The following is a 25,369-nucleotide window of genomic DNA, read 5'->3' as shown; positions in this document are numbered from 1 at the left end:
TTCCCTTGAGGAATTCAGACTCTTTTATTGAGCAGCAGTTCCGGAGGTGTGGACACTGGGCAGACATGGGGGAGACCTGGGGCTCTGGGGACACCACAGCTGCCTCACACAGGACAGCAAGAAAATGAGAAAGCCAGAAGAGCACGGCCGTCAGACTGCCTGTTCTTCACGAGGCCGTGAGCATGGCAGCAGGAGGCAGGCACGCAGAAGTGGGCGTCTCGTTACTCTGCCTGCTGCTGGATTCCAGGGGTGGGGTGACAGGCACAGTACTGGGCGAGGCTGGGGCCTGACAGCTTACTTGAGGAGCTTTGCCACATTCAGGCTGGGAACCACGATCTCCTTGAAGATGGGCACGTAGTTTGGGTTTGCCTGCGTTGGGCCCTGCTCCAGCGTCTCAATGATGGTCTGCTTCATGTCCCGGTTGGTATCCCCTCGCATGGCCAACAGTGCACTAATGTGCTCATCCCTGCAGGCACGGGGACACCGGGGACATGTCAGGCTGTGCTCCAAAAGCCGCTCACCCCCCATGCCCCACTCAAATTGCCCCCAAGGCTCGCCCTGCCCAGCCTGGCCAATTCTGAGGCCCTGGAGCAGGGTGGACCACCACGGACCACAGGTGTGGGCCCCTCATCATGATGGGAGAGAAACCTCCGTCCTCCTCTCACTGCGGTCTTTTCTTCAACCAACAGTCACAGAGTTGTTTAAACTCTGCTCTCCTAGATCTTCAACAGTCTAACCAGGGCCAGAGGCCCCTGGAGAGCACAAAACTGCCAGTCCCTCCTGGTGACAGCAAGCCCAAAGCATTGGCAGGAAGATGCTGGCTGAGGCAGGTGCTGTCCTGAGGAGGTTCAAGGCTTCCTTCTCTGAATCCACAGCACAAGATGAGCTTCCTGGAGTCCCTGTGCTCTGCCACCATCCTCCGCCAGTGCACGGAGTGCGGTGACGCCCCACCTGCACTGGGCCCCCTGGTTCCCACCTGTGCTGACACTGGGAGGTGCGTGGACCAATGCTGGGGTCCCAGGGGCCCCAGGTCCAGCAGCAGGGCTAGGGAAGCAGAGAGACATGGATGCGTCTGTTACTGCTCTCTGCAGGCGCTCTGCTCCTGGCCACGTTCCACACAGCCTGCTCTCCCAGGTCAGGTGTGACCCCAGTGCTGCTCACACCTGACAGTCAGGCCCTACAACCTTTCTCAGTGGCCCTAGGAATGAGCTTACCGCCCCATTCCATGAATTCTAGCTGACACGGATGGCACATGGGCCTTTACCTGATGTCTGGGTATTTGCTGACCAGAGTGGAGACTTCTAGGTAGAGCAGAGATGGGTCTGTCAGCTTAATAACTTCTGCGATGGCCACAATGGTGTCACAGTGTCCATCTGCATCCTCACCAAACCCCTGGAAGACAGCGTGCGCACAGCTGCCGAGCACCGTGAGGGGATACAGGCCACGTCTCTGTTGAATGTTGTGACCCAGGTGGCTGCCAAAGGCTCAGGATTGGCCCACAGGGGAGCTGTCCTGCATATCCTCAGCAGAGATGCTTTGAAGGTGGGGCAGGCAGCCCACGGAGGCAGGACCAGTCTGGCCAGGGCAGCCCCTGTGAGGCTGGGAGCTACGCCCTTGAAGCTACCCCCAGCCACAGGGAGGACACACTGGTCTTTCAGTCCCTGACATGACTGGCCCATGATGGATTCAACAGCCCCAGGGGGAAACAGAGCCAAGGCAACACTCACTGAGGCCAGCTTCCGGAATAGGAGGCGGAGCTGCGAGGCCTCCTGGACCATCCTCTCAGCGCCCTCCTTGCGCTCCTCTGCACTGCGGAAGGAGATGCGCTTCTGCATGACGGCCCGCAGGTACTCCAGCACCACGCGTCGCTGTGCCTCTGCAGTCATCCTCTGCGGACAAAAACGGGGTCGGCAGGCAGGCCAAACGCCTCACTGAGACCCCCACCCCGCCCCCATCCACAGACGGCAGAACCTGAAGGAGCACATGGGTGGTTAAGTTATTCACTAGGCTTCTTTCCAGAAGCAGTAAAAGTGGTGACTGTCATACCAGACAAGCCCCGCGGGGAGGGCCACGCGCAGGGGCTCCTCAGCACCAACTATGAAATCAACAAACCAAACGTTTACAGAAATAAACGGTGGCACCAAAAACTGTACCAGCAACAGACTAGAGGGTAGCGCCCGGACTTGTGAACAGCCAATAGCCTTGGGCGCCTGAGTCAGTCTGGTTCCAATCACCAGCTCACCCTACAGGTACCACTTTCACTGGCAGGGTCACAAGAATTTCCTTTAAAACAAGGACTCAAATGAGGCCTGTATTGGGTCCAAGTCACCACAGGACAAGAAGACACGAAAGTGTGAGAACCAGAGATGAAAAGTGTCCCTGCTGACACAATACAAGCACCTACAGAGATCTGAAAGGATCCCGAGACAAATCCTAGAAATAATCAAAACATTCTGAGCACGAGGTCAGTATATCAAAACCACTTCCTGTAAGCCAGGAAAAAACATTCGCAAAGTCTGACTTTTTAAAATCTATCACTTGTGGGCATCTGGGTGGCTCAATGATTGAGCTTTTGCCTTCAGCTCAGGACGTGACCCCGGGGTCCTGGGATTGAGTCCCGCAGGGAGCCTGCTTCTCCCTCCGACAAAATCTTAAAAAATAAATAAATGTCTCACTTGTTAGAGCAATAACAGCAAGTGCCGCCTAATGCCCGGAAGATCCATGAGGAGGGATGCCCAAGCCCTGTGGGAGGAAATGCCCCTTCGGGGAAGCCCCAGGGGGATGACACAGCCGAGGCCCGCAGGGACTCTGGGCATCTGCAGCAGGGCTCCTAGGTCCTCCAGGGCCACAAAGAGAAGAGCCCTGGGGCTTCTGCTGGAGTGGACAAAAGCTGGCAGCCTGCCAGTGCCCTGGACACAGATCCTAGGGAGGGAACCGCTGCTCGTCCTTGGTCCAGAGGCATGGCCCCCAGCTTCCCTTCTAGGTGTCCTCGGGGCTGGTGGGGAGGTCTCTAGCACAAGCGAGGCCTGGGTCTGTGGCCATGTGTCCAGGAGGGTTTGGTGTGGTGTCAGGGGGCAGTAAGGTTAAGTGAGCAGCAGCAGCATTACCTGCACCTGGCTTACCTTCACATACTCCTGTCTCATGCCTCCCGAGGTTAATAAATCCACCTGTGAATGTCCACTCATGGAAGAACCAACTGGACACTGAGTTCCACACAAGGTGCCAGGGGGGCTCTGGCCTGCAGGTGAGCTCACAACCACATGACAGTATCCACACTCATACCTTTCTATACGGCTTCTTAATTTTGGCAAAATCACTGAAATAATCTTCCACAGTAACACAAATAATGTCCACAGCATTGGATCCTAACAGCCACTTCCTTGTCATCAGCTCACTGAGATGTTGCTGAAAAAAACACAGAAAATGTCACCTGTACACCGTCCCTGAGTCACGTGTACCTAGGAGGAAGGTGCCACAGAGCCTCAGGGACATCATGTGACAGTGATACACATGTGAAACCTCCACTGGTGTGTAACCGGCAAACACGTGCCATAACTGTTGAGACAGTCATCAGCACTACTTCCGTGACGAGCTGGCATTCACTGAGGACATCTGTCTGTACATACCTGCCTTTATCATTTAAGTATGTTATATGGATATCCTGAAATTTATTTACCCAGTCCTGATGGGACACCAAAACCTGTTCACATTTTGCAATGATAAATAACACTGCAACTAATCTGTGCATTTCTGCAGGTGAGAGTCCTGAAAGTATTAACTGCTCGGTCAACAAGTACTCGAACTAAAACCCTGCAAACTTTCCACACTGCCCTCCAAAAATGACAGCCACAGAGAACACACGATGGCATCTCTGTTCCCACACCTGCAAAACACCTGCCACCCCATGAAGCAACAGAGCATACTTGGTGTGTCTGTCTCTGAAGATCAGAAGACGGAGTGTGCTGTTTTCCCATTTAGGACATTTGTAGTCCCTTTTCTGTGAAAAGGCTTACTCATATCCTTTATCTACTTTTTTTGTTATTTTTTTTTATTCTGAAATAATTTCAAATGAATTCATTTCATGTGTTTCCTAAACCATCTGTGAGAAAATTACAGCCCTCACAAAATGATCCCACCGCTCAGCTACTTCCTTCCCAGCAGGACCTCCGGTGTCCACCCCTGCATCTACATAATGCTAAACCCCTTTTTGTATTTCTGAAATAAATCTTGTTTCTTAGTGTATCATGCCTTTGATAGGATGCTAAATGCATTTTGTTAATGACTCGGTTTTGTATTTTTATTCGAAGTTGAGACTGGTCCATGTGATGTGTGTTCGCATTCCAGTATCAAGAATTTGCTCATGACTATACTGTCTTCTACATGTGTGTTTCCATTTTGTACTGATCCACTGAGCAGATCAGTCCCTTTAATATTTCCTAGCAATCTGACCAACTACCCAAGAAGGACCTCAAGTGGGCCTGTGTCACACAAGGCTCACATCGCAGGGAAGCAAAGGCCCGTTAACAGTGAGAAACGTGAACTGCAGTGTCCGCTCTGCTCAGGCACAGGGTACGTCGCAGAGGGCACACAGGATGGAAACACTGTTTTCAGCCTGGAAATGAAGCAGCAAAGAGTCAGACCCCACCTCCAGGTCCAGGAAGACCTCCTCCAGCAGGCTGCTGCAGCCCGCCTTTGCAATGGCGTCCAGAATCCCGTCCATGCTCGGTTGGCTCAGAGACACGCCTTCTTCCATGTCACTTTTCAAATATTTCCTTTTTAAACTGACTATGGATTCTCTGTAAGGAAAGAGTTGAGGCTCGGTGAAGCGGCTGAGTCTCCTTACCTCCTGCTCTCTTGCTCTTGGGTTACTCTGTCACCGCGGTCACTTACTTAAAGGTCTGGCAGTTGTTGATGATAGCAATCATGTACTGGACGTAGCAGTGTGGGTGCTGCCGATTCCGCAGGTGCTCTTCTTTGTACGACTGCGCTTCCTCTTTGTATCTGAGAACACACAGCACCCCCCCCCCCCCCCGGAAAACTCTCAGTAAGGGGGCACCTGGGGGTGTACCAGAAACCAGGACGACATTACACCTGATAAATACATTTGGCACTGCTAGGATCTGGCCAGGTGCGTCTTTAAAAATAAAATACATCTTTGGATAATCTGTACAAATGAAAAATCAGGGAAGCTGATCATTCTAAATGGATTACTGAAAATAAATTTTATATCAGGCTTTGAAGTATGATTCAGTGTTCTGATTATATAAATATTTTGAAGTATTTGTGAGTAGAGAATTATAGAACACTACAATGCACTGTACATATGTTTAAAAGACCTTAAAAAAGGAACAAACAAAACTGGCAATTAAAGGGAAATAATTACGTACTCTACCTTTCTGTCCGTGTGGTTCAGGAAATCAAAGTTTTGGGGTTGATGAGAAAGATTTCCTCGTTCTCCTAACAAAATGACTAAGGCCATGATCCCCAGGTGCATCAGTGATGGGGACCCTGGGTCTCTAGGGCAGGAGAGAGGGACATGCACTATGTGATGTACTGCAATGTGGAGCATGCACATGGCCTATGGAGGGTTCTTGCAAAACAGTGAATCCCACAAGCCTTTAGATCTAGCCAACATGTGGCTTACAGGCAGACGGCCATTAGGGATAGACAAGAAGGTGCTGGGGACTACTAGATAATCAGCTGAAGGAGGGGCGAGGCCATACTCCTGCACCCAAGACCTGGGAGCCCAGAGGACCCCACACACTGCGGACCTGCTGCCAGCCCAGTCTCAATGTATAACTAGAAAAAGGGTCTGAAACCACTGGGGAAACCCACATGTAAACTTGGTGCAGAGGACCCTGAGGTCCAAGTTAGAACAGGGAATGACATGCCCAAATGGAATCTGCTTTAAAGTACTTGTGGGGGCGGTGGGGAGTGCAGATGAGGGTGCTTTAAAAAAGGAACAGCTTTTTAAGGGAGATGAGGGGTCAAGGTTTTTTAAGCCATTCTTTCCGCTGCTGTGTTGAAAATCTTCAGGGAGGAGTCAAAGGGAGGGGCATCCTGGAGCCACACCTAGCCACCTGGGAGGGCCCACTTCCACTGAAGGAGTCCCTCCCAGGCCCTGGGCAGTGCAGATGAGGAAAGAAAGGAGCCTCTGTCTGGAGGCCGAGCAGGCCCATCTGGGCTCTCAGGAGAACAGTGAATCCATTCCAAAGGAGGATGGTAAGAAATGGCTTGTTTCAAAATAACAAAGGTCATGCAGCATATCCAGACTTAAAAGCATTTTTTTAATATCAGGCATATTAAGACCAAAATTTTGCTTTTAAAAAGTTTTAAAAACATATACTTCCTAGATGAGCACACCGTCAAAAATACATACCTACTCAGGAAAGAGTTCATTTGCTGAAGACACAAAACGAGTACCTTTGTTTTCAAATCTTCACTTATCTGAGCAGCAACTTGAAGATTCTGTTCGAACATCTAGAAATTGGAGAACTTATGAATTCTAATATAAACTCACAAAGGTGCAAGTTCCCCATTATGTAAAACCCCTATCTGCCAAGTGCTATACTCCAAATTCAGAAAGAAAAAAAAAGAAAAAAGAAACCACTCAAAAACTAACAAGTTAGTTAAACCTTCTCACCAGGTGAAAAGACCCAAGTGAATCACTTCCTAATTACCTGCAAACAAGCTGGTCTCCACAAAGAGGGAAAGCTGACAGGGACACGGGGCCCAGGGAGGTCGGGTGCAGCTGGGGTCACATGGGTGCCAGGGGCTGGGCTGTTATTTGTGACGCAGATTCCTTACGAAGCACTGGGAGCTGAGAGGAGCCACAGGTGGAGAGGTGGAGAAGCACCGGAAGGCCCAGTTCACCCCAGGCCTGTGGTACGTGTTCTGTCATGACACCAGTTTCCAAAATAAAGGAAAGGGTCAGGCCCCACCTGCTGCTAAGGGGTCACCCAGATAGATGCCCACAGTGCTCACTTGTGCCCAGCTGGCACCCAAATACATTCCAGTGACATGGTCCCATCAAGGATTAGAACATGGCTCAGCCCTCTTCCTGCCAGACACCTTCCTCCAGGAAGAAAAGCCAACAGGCCCGAAGGAAGGACAGTAAGAAGCTGGAGGACACCCTGGGTGCCAGGCATCAAGAAGTAAACACACCATAAGAAGGCATGATTACTGTGAAAAATATAAAGGGCTCTCGCCCAGCTTATATTCAATCAGGTGGCATTTTTGAGGACAAATCTCAGCCACTGTAATTACAACATCAGAAAATATCAAACAACCAAACTCAAATATGAGCATCGCATGCAAATAACACGGAATTAGGTTCTAGTTCAAATTCAAACATTTTAGGAAAACTAGAGTAACTCTGGGCAAAACTGCTTAGCACTGGTGTCCCTCGATGTCTCCTGCTTCAGAGAGGGGCCTCAGGCATCAGGTGGGGCTCCCTCTGTCTTTATAATGGAGGGAGGCACTCACGGTCATTTGTAAAACTCACAGACCCCAGGAGCAATCCAGCAATGAACCCCAGAAGTACAGGATGGTACCTGGAAGACGATGGCGGGGAGTGTCGTCTGGTAGTACCCATCCTGGTCCGCTTCGGGCTCTGTCTCTTTTATCCAGTCTTTCTTGTCTGTTTCTAGTGCTTTCCGCAGCCAGGCAATGATGTTTGACTAAAGAAGTTGAGCATTGCAGGAAAAGGAAGAACAGAACAGGCCCCCTGAGGCAATGCACACAGCATCTCTCTGCAATGTAGCAGCGGTAACCAAACTCAGGGCCCTGGGAGTTCCTGTTTCCAAACCAGGGGATGCCAGGGAAGCCATCCCACAAGCTGCCTTCACTGATCACCTTTCAGATGAGCAGCACTGCAGGAGGCCAGGCTGATAGGCCTTCAGCAGGCCTGTCCATGGAAGACCACACAGCCCTCCCCTGCTGCCCAGTGTGAGGCTCAGCATCTCAGAATGCTGTCTGCTGCTCGGGCACACTCTGTCCTAGGAAGCAGACCCTGACCTCCTCATGTCACTCGTAGACCATCTGGAGGTCACAGGAGAGGCGGGGGCCTTAGGCCCCCCGTGCCACCCTCTCAATCCTGGGCTCAGCTCTAAGAGGCTGGCAGGCACCACTGCCCATGGACAGGCTCACCATTGTAGCCAGATGTGGTTTCTGTACCTATGGAACACACGCCCCATTCTCCAGATCCAGGGCCAGAGAATGAGCCACCCTCTCTGCTAACTGGCCAACACATATTTCAAGACCCAATTTCCCAGAACCAGAGCCCACATATCCTTCGGAAGCCGACATCAAAGCAGGTTTCTCCCCTGCATTCTGTGACCTACGGGGCCTCGGTTTTGGTGTGACCAGAGAGCCCACACAGCGTGGCTGGGCACACACTGCTCTACTCACAGTGAGAGTTGACATGTACGTGTCAAGCAGCTCAGAGACCACATCTGGAGAAAGCAAAGGCTCCAGGGTGCTGACATCCACTTCCGGGGCCAGCTCCATGTTCCCCATCATCTCTCCACTGCGGCAAAACCAGGGATGACAAAGAATAATTACTGGGCAGACAAAATGCTTAGCTAAGCATTGCTATTTCTTTTGACACACAAATGCCCAACCACCCTCAACACTGTGTCAGGAAGGGGAAGTGGCCCCCTGGGGAGAGCACTGGGCAAGATGTGGCCACACAAGGCACCTCTGTCCCTTGTTCTCAGCCCCACTGCATCCACATCACACAGGAAAGAAAGCCTGTGGTGGGGAGGTCAGCTTGGTCTGACCCTGGGGAAGGCCAGGGCCTGGCAAACCCTAGGTGACAAGTACACAGGCTCTGTCAAACAAGGGAATGGCACACGAGAACCCTGATTCAGAAATGTATGCGCTGAAGAGAATGCTGCTGATCCCTGTGCTTCTTAACAGAGCACGAGTCAGCAGAAAGCATTAACGTGTTCAGGCAACTGTGCTTAAGAAGACAGGGATGTGGACGGAATTTCAGAAGAAAGTATCCATGAAAAGCAGTTAATATCTGTGTGTGGTTGGGTTCAGAAAATTCACATGCCTTTTGCTATATTCCCTAAACACAAATTCACAACCAAACATGGAGTCCTAACAACTGGTCCACTATCTGTAAGAAATACAAGGTATTCTGGAGAGTGAAGGCATTCCACAAGATTTTGCAAGTATCAAAACACTATTCACTCAACCTACATTTTCACCCAAGAACCTTAATTCAGTGTGAAATGCTTCTAGTATGAAAGTTGTTCAGTTTTTCCCACAAGAAAGTCCAAATGCTAGAAAGTGATGGCCAGTATGCAGCAGTCCACACACAGAAAAACACACAAAACTCAGACACAAAACTGTGCACACCAACAAATGCACACCCAGTGTGGTGGCCAGAGCAGGGTTTGAGGGCCCAGGGCTAACTCTACTCCTGCTCCCCACCCGCTGGTCAGGTAAACGACGGGTGCGACCCCCGGCACCCCAGTTTCCTCAAGCACAGAACAAAGATGATCTAACCTTCCTCATCAGGTAACGTGACATGGAGGCCTACACAAAGAAGGGAAAGGATGGGAAGTGGTGATCACTCTGACTCATGGGCTGGGTAAGAGCAGGGCCGGGGAGGCAGCACCCAGGCCTGGCACAGTGAAGCTGCAAACGTGCCAGTAACCACCATCATCATGAGTGAGAGGTAATTTCTCTCACTCATGTTCTTATGTTGAGACGTACACATTCTCTACTATAACCAGTTACCAAAATACAAACTAAACACCCCAAATCTTATTGCCAAAGTAGGTTTAATGAATTTCTGCACACAAGCAATAAGACAGACTAAAAATAATTCCAATACAGCAATGTACACTGTTCTCTATTCTCAAAACCCTGCAAATCAAAATGCACCGTCGTCTCCTCAGCTAGCCAACCTTAAATGTCAGAGTACCCCACCATCGTCTCAATTCTCAAACCCAACCTCACACTAATAAAAACACAAAATCGCTCATGTCCCTTTTGTGAAGTGACAAAAACCTCAAGGCTGAAATGCAAAAAGAACAGACTGTCCTAGGGTACTGGTGAGAAGAAAGCAAACAGGGGCACTGGAAGCTAGGAGGAGGGAGCCTCTGTCTCCTCACCCATCCAATGGGGTGAAACCATATACTCGGTGCCACCAGGAGGACGTGAGTTAGTGCATAGCAGTCACCTGGGGTCATAGGAAGGCCCAAGGCTGAGCTGCTCGACAGAGATGGGACATCAAGGGCAGGGGTACCACAAGAACACCAGAGACTGGGACCTGACCTCAAGAGTAAGCCCACAGATGGATCAGAAGACTTCCAGCAGCAAAAAACAAACAGGGTACTAAGCACACGCTAGAGGAGTCCGTTCTACTAACAGAGGTACAGAAGCACACCCAGACACACCTCGTGTACGTGTTTAAAACCCACGTCAATAGGCTCACGATCTCATTGGCTTCCAGGTCTTCAGACGCAAGTTCCTGCATCCGCGTGCTCAGGGCCTGGTGGTACATGCTCAGGAGGTTTTTGAAGATCTCATAATGGGGAGGGAAACACTGAACCATCAGGTTTTTGGCAATGATGAGGTCATCTAGGACGTACTTTCTTATGATTTCCAGGTGGCGGACAAGCCACATCTTGTCGGACTCCCTGGTATCTGCCTGGGTACCCTCAATTCTCGTAGTCACAGTTCTGTCCAAGATGATAAACATCTTCTCCTTCCAATTCTTGGGCCTCCCGGGAGGAACAAAACTAGTTTGCTTTTTTCGATCAAGTATGCGCCTGTCAATTTTTTCTTCCCTTTCAATAATTCTAACAACTGAAACAAGCAAGGTGGGGTCACGGCGAACAGTGACCAGAGACCTCTGCAGCACCATCCAAAGCTGCTTGGCTAGCTCGTCTGAAAGCCCCTGCGTGCTCCCAAAGTAGCTGTGGATAAGGGTCATGTCGCGAGTATTTCCACTGTCCATGCGGTACTGCTCATACATCAGCCCATCCCGGGAGCACTCCAGGTCCATCAGCTTCCGATGCGCTTGCAGGAGTGCCCCTTGTTCTATGAGGTCCTGGGTCTCTCTCACAATCTCGGGCACTAAGGAAAAGGCACAAGAGGGCACTGTGAAAAACCACACAAGGCTGTGTTGGACGCTGGCAAGATGGCAGAGGAGGGAACCTGCTACCCAGCCAGACAGCATTTTCACTGGCAAAATCTGAGTAACTATTCTGTAACTGTGCAGTCTGCAGAAGGCAGGCCACTTCCAGGAGAAGGCTTGGCCGTAAGCTGGCTGACTTTTGGTCACTTTCAGCTCTTGGCACAGGAGCTTCCCAGCCCTAGCCCACCATGCATTCCTGAAGCAGCATGCACACATCTTGAGGGAACCAGAGAGAGCAAAAAGGAACACGTCTTCCAAATACTGGGGATCTGGCTGCTGCCTCCAATCAGGGAGATGCAGACATAGTGGTGGAACCCATCATTACTGCACTCAGGCTACCCATGCTGTAAACTCCTTGCCCTAGAGCCAGATGACTTAAGGAACCAGTGCCTTAAAAAAAAAAAAAAAAAAAAAAAAAGGAACCAGTGCCTTTTCCCCTTCAGACATTAAAGACCAGAATGTTCAAGAGCAACTTCATATACGGGAGAATTTAAAAAGTGCCTGCACAGGCTCAGGGAAAGGTCCAGGTTCAAAGAGAAGTCTTTAGTTTACATCTCAGTCTGATTCTCAGCACAGAGATAGCCTACAATAACCAAAACAAAAACAGTAAACAGAAATCAGACACCCTAAGAGGAGAATCTGGTTTTCAGAGTTATGTTATTTGATTCAAATGTCCAATGTTCAACAACAAAATCGAAAGACATAAAAAGAGGAAAGTATAGAGATTCAAGGGGAAAAAATAATCCCTGAAACACTAGGTGGTCCATCTTTTAAAACAAGTTGTAAATGTGCACCAGGGACTAAAAGATGTGGGGAAAGTCTAGAAAATGATCAGGAACAAAATGCAAACCTCAATGAAGAGACAGGAAACCTACAAAGTAACAAAAAACAATTCTGGAGATAAAAACTACAGTAACTGAAACAAAAACTCTACTTCAGGGATTCAAGGGCAGATCTAACAGAAGAAAAAACCAGCAAAGGTGGGACAACGGAAATTACCAAGTGTGAGGGCCAGAAAGAACAAAGACCAAAGCAGAATGGACACAGCCTAAGGCCTGGGGGGCATCAAGTGACAGCACGGGCACTGTGGGCACTCCAGAAGAGGAAAGAGGGAAGGAGACAGAGAAGCTGAATAATGATCAAACGTGCTTAACTTGATGAAAGACAGGAATATAAACATCTAAAAGCTAAATAAACTCCAAGGAGGAATTACTCAGAGACCCAGAACAAGACACATTAAAACAAATTGCTGAAAATCAAAGACAAGGAGAGAACCAGGAAAGCAGTGCAGGGAAGCAGTAGATCACCTACAAGACAGCCTTAGTGAAGCCACAAGCAGATTTTTCATCTGATGCTTTGGAGGCTGAGCGCAGGGGGCTGGGAGCATCAAATACCAAAAGAAAACAACTGTCACCCCAGGGCTGGACATCTGGCAAAACCATCCTTCAAAAGTGAGGGAGGGGGCACCTGGTGGCTCTGTTGGCGAAGTGTCTTCCTTCGGCTCAAGTCGTGATCTCAGGGTCCTGAGACCAAGGCCCTTGTTGGGCTCCATGCTCAGTGGTGAGCCTGCCTCTCTGCCTCTGTCCCTGCTCATGTGCTCTCTCAAATAAATAAAATCTTAAAAAAAAAAAAAATGTGAAAGAGATACAAACGCACTGGTGACGAACACAAGCTGAGTGCTCCTAACTCTGGAGAGCTGCCGCAACGAATCCTAGGTAAGATGAAAGGGCACTGGACAGTAACTCACAGTGGGATGGAGGAATAAAGATCATAGTAAAGGCAGATACTCAGGCAGCTATAAAAAGCTAGTGTTAGGATAACTTTGGTTTGTAATTTTACTTTTTGTTCTACCTTATTTGTTTTTAAAAAGATTTATTTATTCATTAGAGACACAGAAAGAGAGACATAGACACAGGCAGAGAGAGAAGCAGGCTCCCTGTGGGGAGCCTGATGTGGAACTTGATCCCAGGACCCTGGGATCACAACCTGAGCCAAAGGCAGATGCTCCAACACTGAGCCGATGAGCCACCCAGCCGTCCTACTGTTCTACATAATTTATTTATTTATTTATTTATTTATTTATTTATTTGTTCTACATAATTTAAAAGATTAATACATTTAGGAAAAAAAAATTATTTGTCCAAAGCTAATTATTACTGTAACTGGTTTACAATTCCACATTGTGTTTTCTACCTAATTTGAGAGACTAATGCATATAAAAGAGTCAGTCTAAGTTTCTGGACAATGTATAAAGATATAATTCTGTGATATCAATAACTGAAAGGGGCGGAGGACAGTATCATGTAGAAACAAAGTTTTTGCTTGTTACTGAAGTTAAGCTGGTATAAATTCAGAGTATTTTAACTTTAGATGTTAAATGTAATCCTCATGGTGACCACAAAGAAAATAGCTTTAGAATACGTAAAAAAGGAAATGGAAAGGAATTAAAACATTTCACCATAAAAAAAAAAATTTTTTTTTTCAACTAAACACAAAAAAAAGACGATGCAGAAATGACATGCAAGGGACACTGGGTGGCTCAGCGGTTGAGTATCTGCCTTTGGCCCAGGGCGTGATCTTGGAGTCCCGGGACTGAGTCCCACGTCGGGCTCCCTGCATGGAGCCTGCTTCTCCCTCTGCCTGGGTCTCTGCCTCTCTGTGTGTGTCTCTTATGAATAAATAAAAATTAAAAAAAAAAAAAAAAGGCAATGGGGCACCCGGGTGGCTCAGTCAGTTAGTGTCTGCTTTCGGTTCAGGTCATGATCCCAGGGTCCTGGGACAGAGCTCCACATCGGGCTCCCCACTCAGGGGGGCACCTGCTTCTCTCCCTCTCCCTCTGCCCTCCAACTTGTGCTTGCTTTCTCTCTAGTGTTCTCTCTAATAAATAAAATATTTTAGGGAAAAAAAAAAGATGAGAAAGCTGTAAGGCACATAGAAATCAAATAGCAAAGTGACAAAAGTAAGCCACTTATTTTCAGTAATTGCTCTAATGTAAATGGATTAGACTCTTTAATCAAAAGACAGAGACTGGCAGAATGGATAAAAACACAAGATCTGACCATACGCTATCCACAAGAGATTCACTGGTGATCCAAACAGATTGAATGAAAGGGTGGGAGAAGATGTTCCAGGCAAACAGTGACCAAAATAGAGCAAGAGGCTCTAATACCAAAGTAGACTTGAAATCAACATGTTTACAAGAGAAGAAGAAGGCATGATATGTTCATCAAGGGCTCTTTGCAGCAAGAAGATACAATTATAAACAATTTCACACCTAAAGAGAGACCATCAAAATATACGAAGCAGAAATTCACAAAACTGGAATATGGACAGCTCTCTAATAATATTTGGGAGACCTGATGATGTCACTTACAGTAGTGGACAGGACAACCAGTCAGGAGGTAAGTAAGGACGTAAGGACCTGAGCAACACAATCAACCTACACCTAACAGACAAATTAAGAGCACTCCACCCAGTAGCTACACACATGCTCTTCCCAAGAGAACATTTTCCGGGATAGACCTTATGTTAGATCACAAATTAAATCTCAACAGATTCTGAAACATATTCTCCAAAGTATCTTCTTCAACCACAATGAGATGAAGTCAGAAATCTGTAACAAATGAAAAATTCACAAAATAGTGGAAATTAAACAACACAATCACTGGGTCAAAGAAGAAATTGCAAGAGAAATTAGAAAATACTTAAGACAAATGAAAATAAGAACCCAGCACACCAGAAATTACGGGATCAGTAACAGCAATGTTGAGGACAAATGTATAGCTGTCAATGCATATTTATGTTAAAGAAAAAGAAAAATATTAAATCAACAACCTAACTTTATAACTTAGGGAACCAGAAAAATAATAAGCTAAACCAAAAGCTACCAGCAGGAAGGAGATAATAAAGAGGAAAAGAGAGAGAAACAAAACAGAATAGGAAAACAACAGAGAAAATTGATAAAACCAAAAGGTGTTTCTTTTGAAAAGATCGACAATTGACACATTTAGCTTTAGCTATGAACTTGAAAAAAAAAAAAAAAAGACTCAAATACTGTAACTGGATATGGAAGTAGGGATATTACCATTGACTGTACAGAAACAGGATCATGAGAGTACTACGAACAATTGTACACCAACCAGTTAAGATGACCCAGATGAAATGGCAAATACCTAGAGACTAACTCATGAAGAAACAGAAAATCTAAATATACTCCCAACTAGTAAGGGGAGGGGAAATGGGGAGCTATCGTCTAGTGGGTGCCAAGTTTGGTCTTTTTCTTTTGTTTTACTAGCATGTCAGTGACATACAGCAGTGTACAGTTTCAGTTTTACAAGATGAAAAGAATTCTGGGGGCAGACTGGGGTGACAGCTGCACCATAATAAAGTACGTAACACCACACAACTGTACACTCAAAAACAATCAAGATGGTAAATTTTTTTTAAACAAAGTTTTTTTTTTTTTTAGTATTTTATTTATTTATGAGAGAGAGAGGCAAAGACACAGGCAGAGGAAGAAGCAGGCTCCATGCAGGGAGTCTGATGTGGGATTCGATCCTGGGACTCCAGAATCATGACCTGAGCTGAAGGCAGATGCTCAACCACTGAGCCACCCAGGCGTCCCTCAAGATGGTAAATTTTATATTAAGGGCCTCTCCTATTAAAACAAAGTGGAGGAAAAAAGGTTGTATGCACAGTACTCCCGAATTACAGGCAATGCAAAGTCTGAAGGAGGTCAAACCAGCACAGTATCTTCCCAGTAAAGTCTACTCCTAACAGAAACACAGATATAACAGAGCCTTTCATTCCTCAAGGGAAGAAAATTATTTTCAAGTCCTGTAAATGAACTTCTTCCAGTAAAGTAACTCTTTGGTTATTTAGCATTAACTTTACAAGACTGGAAGGAAATATTACCAGTCAACAGGAAATCGTAAGAAAGGAAATTAACTAGCAAGGTGCTGGCCCAGTGTCATGAAGAGCATTTGGGCATGGGGACTACGTTCCAATTCCAGGCAGCCAAATGTCACCAAGTTGAGCTACTTCCGTAGCAGCCACTATGGAGTTGTCAATGCTGTGCTATTCATGGGGACGTGTGAGAAGCAACTTGGAACGTGGCTCGAAGTATCGGACTCTGGGAAAATAAGCATGCAGACAGCAAGGGAGCCACGCAGTCAACAATGCTGCCATCAGACATGGGCGTGAGAGGAGTCTGAGGAGCAGGGGTGGAAGAGGACACAAATCACCAAGGTACAATGTGGCTGGAGCAGGACCACCCATGCTGTGCCTTTATAGTGGTGCAAAGAACTGTGTACCACATTACACTCAGGCGTTAAGCAGAGTTTAGGGAAGGACAGAAAGAATTCACTGAGACCAGACACAGGATAAAGGAAGGAAAAGGGTCTGACTATCCTAAGGCTTCTTACTGGGATGTCAAAGGTGGGGGATGAGGGGTAGGAGGGGCTCTGGACTGTGCTGAGCAGACATGGAGCCCCACCCCCATGACAACTGAGGCTGTTCCTGGAGAGGCTGCAGAGCATACTTACTGGTGAGGTACTAGGACACAGCTCTCAAAGGGCTACCCCCACACACCCTGTCCCCACACCACCCCAACCAGCCCCAAGGCCTCCATCAGGTCCCATCAAATGCTGACCAAGGCTGCAGAGTGTGTTCTTTCTCTACCCTCCCCACCCCCTGGCCTGTGTACACTCTTCTCCACCTGGGAATGGCCACTCGCCTGCATTACCTCTCCAGGTGGGAGCTGGCCCCTCTCTGTCCTGTTCACCCAGAACAGAGAGATGCATCTCTCTTCACCTGTCAGAGGCCCACCTGGTCTACTGATCGGACAGCAACACTGCAGACTCAGGAATGAAGCTAACAGCACTTATTTCGTTAACCTATCCCTGTGAACTACAAGCATTCTACTGGTCTGTGCTTGCTCAACAGGTCCCTTCCACTCTTAGTGCAAACAAGAAGTTAACAATACAGGTGGGAATCAAACCCACTATCTACCCCGAGGCAGGTCTACAAAGTACACCAGACAGAAGAAGCTAGATCCGCCTGTGCGCCACCCTAAGAGGGAGGACAAACGAATCACAGGAAAGAGAATAGACAGCACTGTGCCCAAGGGCCAAGGCACCCGCCATCCCCTGCTGTTCCCAGTGGCCACCTGAGAAGATGTTCTTGAGGTTTTCCACGGCCGCAGCAAGCTGGCTGTGCCGCACGACAGCATCCTTCACATCCTTGAGGCTCTCAATGGTGTTGATGCTCTGCCTCCAGTCTTTGCTGACGTCAGCCAGGGACCGCTGGATGTCTTTGACGTCGTTCAATGCGTTGTGGAGCTGGCTCAGGCCTGTGCGCACACCATCCAACTGGGACTGGATCGCAGCCTAGGAGAGACACCCAGAGGCAAGGGCATTGTGAGCAGAGCTGGAATGGCCAGGAACAAGTCTTCCCCAGGACGCTCAAGTGCACAGGAGCTGGGAACAGTCATTACTTGGAGAAAAGAGAATAAAATTCAACAAGGACTTAACTAATTCACAAAATAGCTTTTCCTTTTTTTTTTTCATTGCTGCCTTGGAACAGAATAATGCCTTTTAAAGTTTTGCTGAGAAGACCTCCCAACTCCTTACCCAGGCCCTCAGCCTGAAGATGCTGGACACCACCATGGGCATGCCTCAGGTCCTCTGGCTGCCCAGGATGACCACACACATGGTTCCCCAGGCATCCCTCAGGCCTCATCCAAGACAGTCAGGACTTGCTCATCAGCTTTGAGCTAGAAGGCCTCCTGCCGCTCAGCCAGGACCACTCAGCTCAAGGAGGGTTGGCTCCACCGTGCAGAGCTGGTACATCTGAGATTTGAACTCACTCCATGGGCATGCCGAAAGGCCATCAGCAAGGGGTACAGCCAGAGGGAGGGGACACGGAGGAGTGTAAGTCAGTGGAGGGAAAGGCCAGGAACACACTTGACCCAGGAGCAGGAAGTTGCCCATGGAAATAATTAATTAGGATGGTAATGGACTACACAAGGTTTCTAGGCCACAATAATGATCCTCAGTTAATCCCACAAGTTTCTGGAACAGATTAAAATGCTGACTAAAAATGTAGCAGATCCAAACTATTTCATAAATTAAAGTAAAACTACTGTTTTAAGTAAGTCCAGTCTTTGGAGGCTTCATTTTTGGTACAAATGAATGATCCTCATCCTGTCTCATCAAGCCTGCTGCTGGTGAGTTTTCAAGGGGAGAGGTGAGTTCACCGTCATAAGAGTGTGAAAATGAACTTTCCTCAAAGGCATTCTCTTTATCCCCAGGACCGCTCTGCTGCCCATCAATCACCCCAGACCATAATCCTAATGTTTTTATAACTACACTGAATGTATGTTTTAACAAAACCTCACCTCTTTATACAAATTAAGTCGAAAGCGAAAGCAATCATAAAATACCTTGAAAAAGAATAATTTTCTTTCTTGCCTCTCTCTCACATTCTTAATTTATATGCCTTGCTCTCCTCCCTCCTTCTTCCCCAGGGCCAACAGAGTACCAGGCACAGCCAGCCACTGTGTGCTGGAAAGTTCTAAACAAAATTCCTTTTAACAAATAAGGATAGGTGCTATGCTGCCAGTATTGTTTAAAAGTTAAACGGACACTTCAGGGGTGCTTAAAACTTTGTTCCTTCGGTGTTTCCAGTATTCCTGCTATCTTCTCTATAAATCTACTGCCTGGTAACGTAGTGTTGGAAAGAATGTCTTAAGTAAAGCTGATGGTCTAATTCTGTCTGTTTCCAGATCATCACAAAATCTAATTAACCAAAATGACAATCGTGATGTTGTGCAGGAACCCGAAACTCCATATCCATGGATCTATCCTGACTGGGAGTAAAGGATCTATCACGACTATGGCCTCTCTGGTCGTGTACCTTCAGTCTGGCCTCCACGGATGCCTTCTTCCGGGCCTCTCTTCTGCGGTACTGCTCCACTTTGTCCAGCTGGTCCGGGCGCTGAAGCATCCCAGCAACCCTCTGGACAGCTGTTGCTACAGCCTCCCGGTCTGTCTCCTTCATGGTTAGACAGCAGGTGGGGTGTCTGCACCAGTCATACTAGAGGAGTCCTGCGTGCATAGGGAGAGAAGGGAGCAGGAGAAGACAAGTTAGGACGGGACAGAACTCATTCCCTGTAATGGTCAACTGTTCACAGACGCTACAAGGAGAACTTCTGACAGCACTACTCCAGCAAAGCTGAACTCCTTAATACACCTTCAGGGCGTGATCTGGAGACAGCTGTACCGTTGAGCAGAGGCACGTTACAGTTAAAGCTATGAACAAACAGAGGATGTGTTGATGTGGCCTGCAGACCCCTCATCCTATCAGAGGTCCATCTCTCCCGTGGACACAGCCAATTTCTGGAGCCTTCACAGCAGCTGTTGGCAACACCAGTGAGGCAGCAGAGCCGGGAGGCCGCAGTGAGGAACAGAGGCACAGGACCAGGAGATGCCTCAGCTCAAGCCCCAGCACCTGCCCTAGGGTTCCCCTCAAAAACCACTACTGGGGCACCTGGGTGGCTCAGTCCATGAAGCACCTGACTCCTGATTCTGCCTCAGGTCACCATCTCACGGTCCTGAGATGGAGCCCCAGGTCAGGGCTCTATGCTCCCTGACTCCGCAGGGAGTCACCTTCGGATTCTCTCTCTCCCCGTCCCTCTGCTCTCCCCCGCCTGCATGCGTGTTCGCTGGTGGGCACACTCTCTCAAATAAATAAATATTTAAAAATGTTTAATAATGTTTTTAAAAATCACTACTGTTTGTAATATCTGAAACTCCACTGGTACATTTAGGAGGTGTGACAAACAAGACGAGAGGGCAGAGCACAGGTGCAGAGCGCACAGGCTTGACCCCAAAGCCAAACTACCATCCACCCCAGCGGCCGCGGGTGCCGGTGCCCATGCCCAAGGGGTATCCGGTGCCCTCCTGGCCAAGGACAGGGTCTGGTAAACACGCGGGCCCTGACCTCACACCTTACAGGCCCTCGGCATCCATGTTTTCTGTACACAACTTCTTAAAATGATGAGAAACACCCCCCTTCTCCCTGGTCCTACCCCCAGCCCCGGTGCTCTCAGCAGAACCCTGAAGGCGCGGCAGGTTCCCAGCGCCTTCCGCACGCAGGTGGCCCTCCCGCCGCTTCCACACGAAAGCCAGCGGGACAGGAACACGCGGAGGGCAGGGGCGACGGCCGACACCCAGGAGGCCGGCGAGGCCACCGCAGGTACCTCCGCACCTGCTCGGGTCCTCGCCGGCAGCGACTGGACGGCCGCTCCCCCGCACCCCGCCCTCACGCCCCCGCGGCGCCCGCCCAACGACCCCCCACCGGCCCCCGACCCGGGGACCTAGCCTCCCCCGCGCCTCCGCACCGCCGCGGCGCTCCACGGGCGGCGCTCCGGGGTCCGCGGCGACCTCGCCCAGCCGGGGGCGGGGCTCCGAGGGGGCAGGGCCCGGGCACCGCGACACCGCCGCCTCCGCCTCCGCGCGGCCTTCCGGGCCGCGAGCTCCGGGGACGACAGCGCAGCGCGGACGTGCTCGGGAGCTGCCGCCGCGCTGCCCGCTTCCCAGGCCCCAGACCCCGGGACCCACCGCCGGAGCCGCCCGCCGCCGCGGCCACCCGCGACCACACTCACCACAGCCGCCGCCCGCCGCCGCCCGCCGGAAGTGAGCGAGAGGGCACTTCCGCTTCCGGTCACGCGCCGCAGGGGCGGGGCCTGAGCTGTCGGAGTGGCTGCTGGAGGCGCCGTGGGCTGGGGGCCCGCTCCTTGGACTCTCCCCGGGGGACCGTGACCCTCAGGACGGGGTCCCCGCGCCCTGGACTCTCCCCGGGGACCGTGACCCTCAGGACGGGGTCCCCGCGCCCTGGACTCTCCCCGGGGGACCGAGACCCTCAGGACGGGGTCCCCGCGCCCTGGACTCTCCCCGGGGGACCGAGACCCTCAGGACGGGGTCCCCGCTCCCTGGACTCTCCCCGGGGACCGAGACCCTCAGGACGGGGTCCCCGCGCCCTGGACTCTCCCCGGGGGACCGTGACCCTCAGGACGGGGTCCCCGCGCCCTGGACTCTCCCCGGGGGACCGTGACCCTCAGGACGGGGTCCCCGCGCCCTGGACTCTCCCCGGGGGACCGAGACCCTCAGGACGGGGTCCCCGCTCCTTGGACTCTCCCCGGGGGACCGTGACCCTCAGGACGGGGTCCCCGCTCCCTGGACTCTCCCCGGGGACCGTGACCCTCAGGACGGGGTCCCCGCGCCCTGGACTCTCCCCGGGGGACCGAGACCCTCAGGACGGGGTCCCCGCTCCTTGGACTCTCCCCGGGGGACCGTGACCCTCAGGACGGGGTCCCCGCTCCCTGGACTCTCCCCGGGGACCGTGACCCTCAGGACGGGGTCCCCGCGCCCTGGACTCTCCCCGGGGGACCGAGACCCTCAGGACGGGGTCCCCGCTCCCTGGACTCTCCCCGGGGACCGTGACCCTCAGGACGGGGTCCCCGCTCCCTGGACTCTCCCCGGGGGACCGAGACCCTCAGGACGGGGTCCCCGCGCCCTGGACTCTCCCTGGGGACCGAGACCCTCAGGACGGGGTCCCCGCGCCCTGGACTCTCCCCGGGGGACCGTGACCCTCAGGACGGGGTCCCCGCGCCCTGGACTCTCCCCGGGGGACCGAGACCCTCAGGATGGGGTCCCCCACTGAAGACTCTGGCACTCAGACTCCACCCCAGCTTGTTGCGGTGAGAAGCACCATTTGCCTCAAATCTGAGTGAGGGATGCATCGTGTGCTCAGGATGGACAGGCACCTCCTGGGATCAGCCACATTCACACACAGGAGGGACTCAAGCAGGCAGGACCCCGAGTAGCAGGGAGGAAGGTGCAGTGCGGTGCCCGTGTGCAGTGTGAGCATGGGGCCGGGGGCGGGGGTGCTGGTTGCGAGCCCCCACATGGTGGTGCGGTCCTGGGTCTTACTACCTGATGACCCATCCCATTGTGGTTCCATCAGTCCCTAGCAGTTAATGAAGGTATATTACTAAGGTCAACAATGAAGAATGTAAACAAAAAGATAAAAATATAATTGTAAAGGCATTTTGAAATTAGTAAATACTTGGCCAAAATTATCAAAGCTTTGTGGACTTATTTCAAAATACAGCCACATTTATCATAGCTGGGTAGCACCTTGTGCTATTGACAGTTGTGTGTGGAGGTAGGACTCCCCATAGCTTCCTCAGCCGGGATGCTCAGTACTGGGATGGCTGTTGTTGTTTTTTCTTTTTAGGATTTTATTTATTTGTTAATGAGAGACACAAAGAGAGGTAGAGTCGCAGGCAGAGGGAGAAGCAGGCTCCCTGCGGGGAGCCCAATGCAGGACTTGATCCCAGGACCCCGGGATCATAGCCCCGGCCGAAGGCAAACTCTCAACCACAGAGCTACCCAGGTGCCCCTGGGATAGCTGTTAAAGAAAGGACTTTTTTCTCCTCAAAACTAAAAAGACAAAATATTGGTTAAAATTTTTCGACTTCTCTTTTTGGCAGGCTGAAAAGCCTATAAAACATGGGCTGAAAACAGTGAGCAGTGTTTTAAAGCACCCTGCCCCTGCGCCCGCCTAAGCTGAGGAAAGCAGGAAGGAAGAGTGTGCTAGAGCTGGGATGGGTGAGGGCGAGAGGGCCTGGTGCCCAGGGTGGGCTTTCGCACCCGTAGGTGGGGTCGGGCTCCTCCATGAAGCTGGGGTGCTCAAGGGATGCCTCCTCAGTGCAAGAGCAGACCAGAACACTCAACAAAGCCCCGCAAAGCAGTTCCTCCCCAATCCTGGGACCCCGAGCCAGGACAGCCACTCACCCAAGAGCTGAGGGCTGGGAGCCTGCAGGTCACCTGGGTGCAACTTCCTCCTCGGCCTAGCGGCTCTCACTGAATCCCTGTGGCAGAAGCGGCCCCAGGACTATTTGTTGTGAAGACGCCCACTCGCCTACTCGTGGCAGGGGTATAGAGCCGAGCAGCACGTCCTGAGGTCCTGAGATCCTTGTCTGGGGGGGGCCGGGGAGATCTATTCTGTGAGAATAGAGCTGCTGCTTAGCTTTGGCCTAGACTCTGGTAGATCCTCAGGCAGAACATAACCAGAGGGGATCCCTGGGTGGCGCAGCGGTTTGGCGCCTGCCTTTGGCCCAGGGCGTGATCCTGGAGACCTGGGATCGAATCCCACGTCGGGCTCCTGGTGCATGAAGCCTGCTTCTCCCTCTGCCTGTGTCTCTGCCTGTCTCTCTCTCTCTCTCTGTGTGACTATCATAAATTAAAAAAAAAAAAAAAAAACAGAACCAGAGGCCTAACTTCTAGACATGGGGGGGGGGGGGGATGTGGGAGGAACCAGACAGAAAGGCAGCAGTCCGGCAGGGACACAGGAGGACAGGAGGAAACACCAAAGGACAGATGGACCCAGAGTGGAGAAATACATTCAGGTACATCAACTATCAGAGCACAGGTAAACAGATTTTAGTTTGTTTTATTTTTTAAGATTTTATTTATTCATTCATGACAGACACAGAGAGAGAGAGAGAGGCAGAGACACAGGCAGAGGGAGAAGCAGGCTCCTTGCAGGGAGCCTGATGTGGGACTCGATCCCGGGTCTCCAGGATCACACCTCAGGCTGAAGACGGCACCAAACCGCTGGACCACCGGGGCTGCCCTGGTAAACAGATTTTAAAATTGGCAAACGGTTATGAGAAAAACACGTAGAACACGAAGGAACATGACGGTCGGGGCCATAGAACATTGGTGGGGCCCTGTTAACGTCAAAGTCACCATCAGCTTTTTCGTAAGATGCTAAATGCATAATCCATAAAGAAAAAGACTGTTTGCAATGCTAAAATTTTATTTTATTTTTTTCTAAAATTTTAAACTCTTGTATGATATCTTATAAAATCTTTAAATGAAAAGACAAGCCAGAGACAGAGAAAATCCGTAACTGAGAAGCTGCTATCATGATGTAGGGAGGACATGGACACATCCACCCGATGGGTCAACAGGTGTGGAAAGACCAGAGGGGCTGAGCAGCAGGCCAGGCCAGTGGCGGGCAGGGAGGGGGCTCCCTGTGTCCCCGTGTCCTGGTGTCCTGCCCCGCAGCCCATGTGCCCCTCAGCCTCAGCGGGGCAGGACACCAGGGGCATGCCTCAGGTCCTCTGGCTGCCAGAGCCCTGCCCTCCGATCTCCATCAGGCCCTCCCCTCGCTCCCTGGCTCTGGCCCACCAGCCACCCCCAGGCCCCAAGCTACTCTGTGACCCCCGCCCTGTGTGGCCTTGCCCACAAACTCCCGCCTGAGCTGTGCTCTGCTAGCCTGGGCCCTTTGTGCGTGACACAATGAGGTGGTTCTGTGGTCACGGGTCTGCACATGCAGGGACGTGGGCTCCGGCACTGCACCCCCAGCTCTGTCTTCCCTTCCTCGTTGTGTCCCTACACGGCCACTGCCCTCGGCAGCTGCTCAACAACACTGCCAGTGGACGAGGTTAGGAAGGAGGAAACACACCACCACCACCACCCACCACTTCACCCCCAAGTGCACGAAACCCACGTGACAATGCCAAGTGTCAGACGGCGTGAGACCTGGCGGGCTGCTGCTGTGGCTGGAATGTCCCGCAGATGTCACCCCTCCCCTGTTAAGCTATGAGAATGGGATCAGCATCCTGGAAACAGAGACCCCAGAGAGCTCACTTGCCCCTCCTGCCCGTGAGCCCACAGTGAGCAGCTTACGGCCCCTCCCCGGGGCCAGGCTGGCAATCCCATGCCTGCACACACTCACACGCGCACACTCACAGGGGCAGCTGTCCCCTCCCTGCAGAACAGGGCAAGTCTGCAGTGTCTAATGGCATCTGTCAGGGTCTCCGGACCCTCGATGATGGTCAGGAGAGGGCTGGTGGTACAGGGGGGACGCACCACAGCATTCACGTGGCCAATCGCTCAGCCTCCTCCCTCTTCCTTGCAACTTTTGGTGCCAGCATATCTATTTTCACTTTTATTTTTGCCTTCTGTCCAGTAGTGAAGGACTTGTCTTAGAACATAAATTAACCAACACACGCTCAAGGAAATATAGTTACTTCTTTTGGAAAATCAAGTAGACATTTCTGTTTATGGTAAACATGATTTAACAGGTGATTTATTTTATATCAATATTGCATATTTAGTACAAACCACAGTATCAGAAATA

The 25,369-nt window shown here is 50.7% G+C and overlaps 1 protein-coding gene across 2 annotated transcripts; it reads right to left on the bottom strand.

Annotated features, from left to right (window-relative positions):
* On the bottom strand, window positions 1-20,865 carry EXOC3 (exocyst complex component 3). 2 transcript variants are annotated; one of them, XM_041731777.1, is made up of 13 exons: window positions 20,820-20,865; window positions 19,070-19,260; window positions 17,322-17,541; window positions 10,413-11,094; window positions 8,410-8,527; window positions 7,554-7,679; window positions 6,380-6,480; window positions 4,891-5,001; window positions 4,646-4,796; window positions 3,283-3,405; window positions 1,728-1,889; window positions 1,265-1,392; window positions 1-466 (listed from the first exon to the last, which is right to left on the bottom strand). In XM_041731777.1, the coding sequence occupies exons 2-13, from the start codon at window positions 19,211-19,213 to the stop codon at window positions 295-297; spliced, it is 2,238 nt and encodes a 745-aa protein (XP_041587711.1). In that variant the 5' UTR covers window positions 19,214-19,260; window positions 20,820-20,865; the 3' UTR covers window positions 1-294. The 2 variants fall into 2 exon arrangements, with proteins under 2 accessions (XP_041587711.1, XP_041587710.1); XM_041731776.1 differs by lacking the exon at window positions 20,820-20,865 and adding an exon at window positions 20,556-20,812.
* Window positions 20,866-25,369: the final 4,504 nt, after the last annotated feature.

Source organism: Vulpes lagopus, chromosome 17 (genome assembly GCF_018345385.1).
Source record: "Vulpes lagopus strain Blue_001 chromosome 17, ASM1834538v1, whole genome shotgun sequence".
NCBI lineage: Eukaryota > Metazoa > Chordata > Mammalia > Carnivora > Canidae > Vulpes > Vulpes lagopus.
This window is presented reverse-complemented; position numbering and strand designations above follow the sequence as displayed.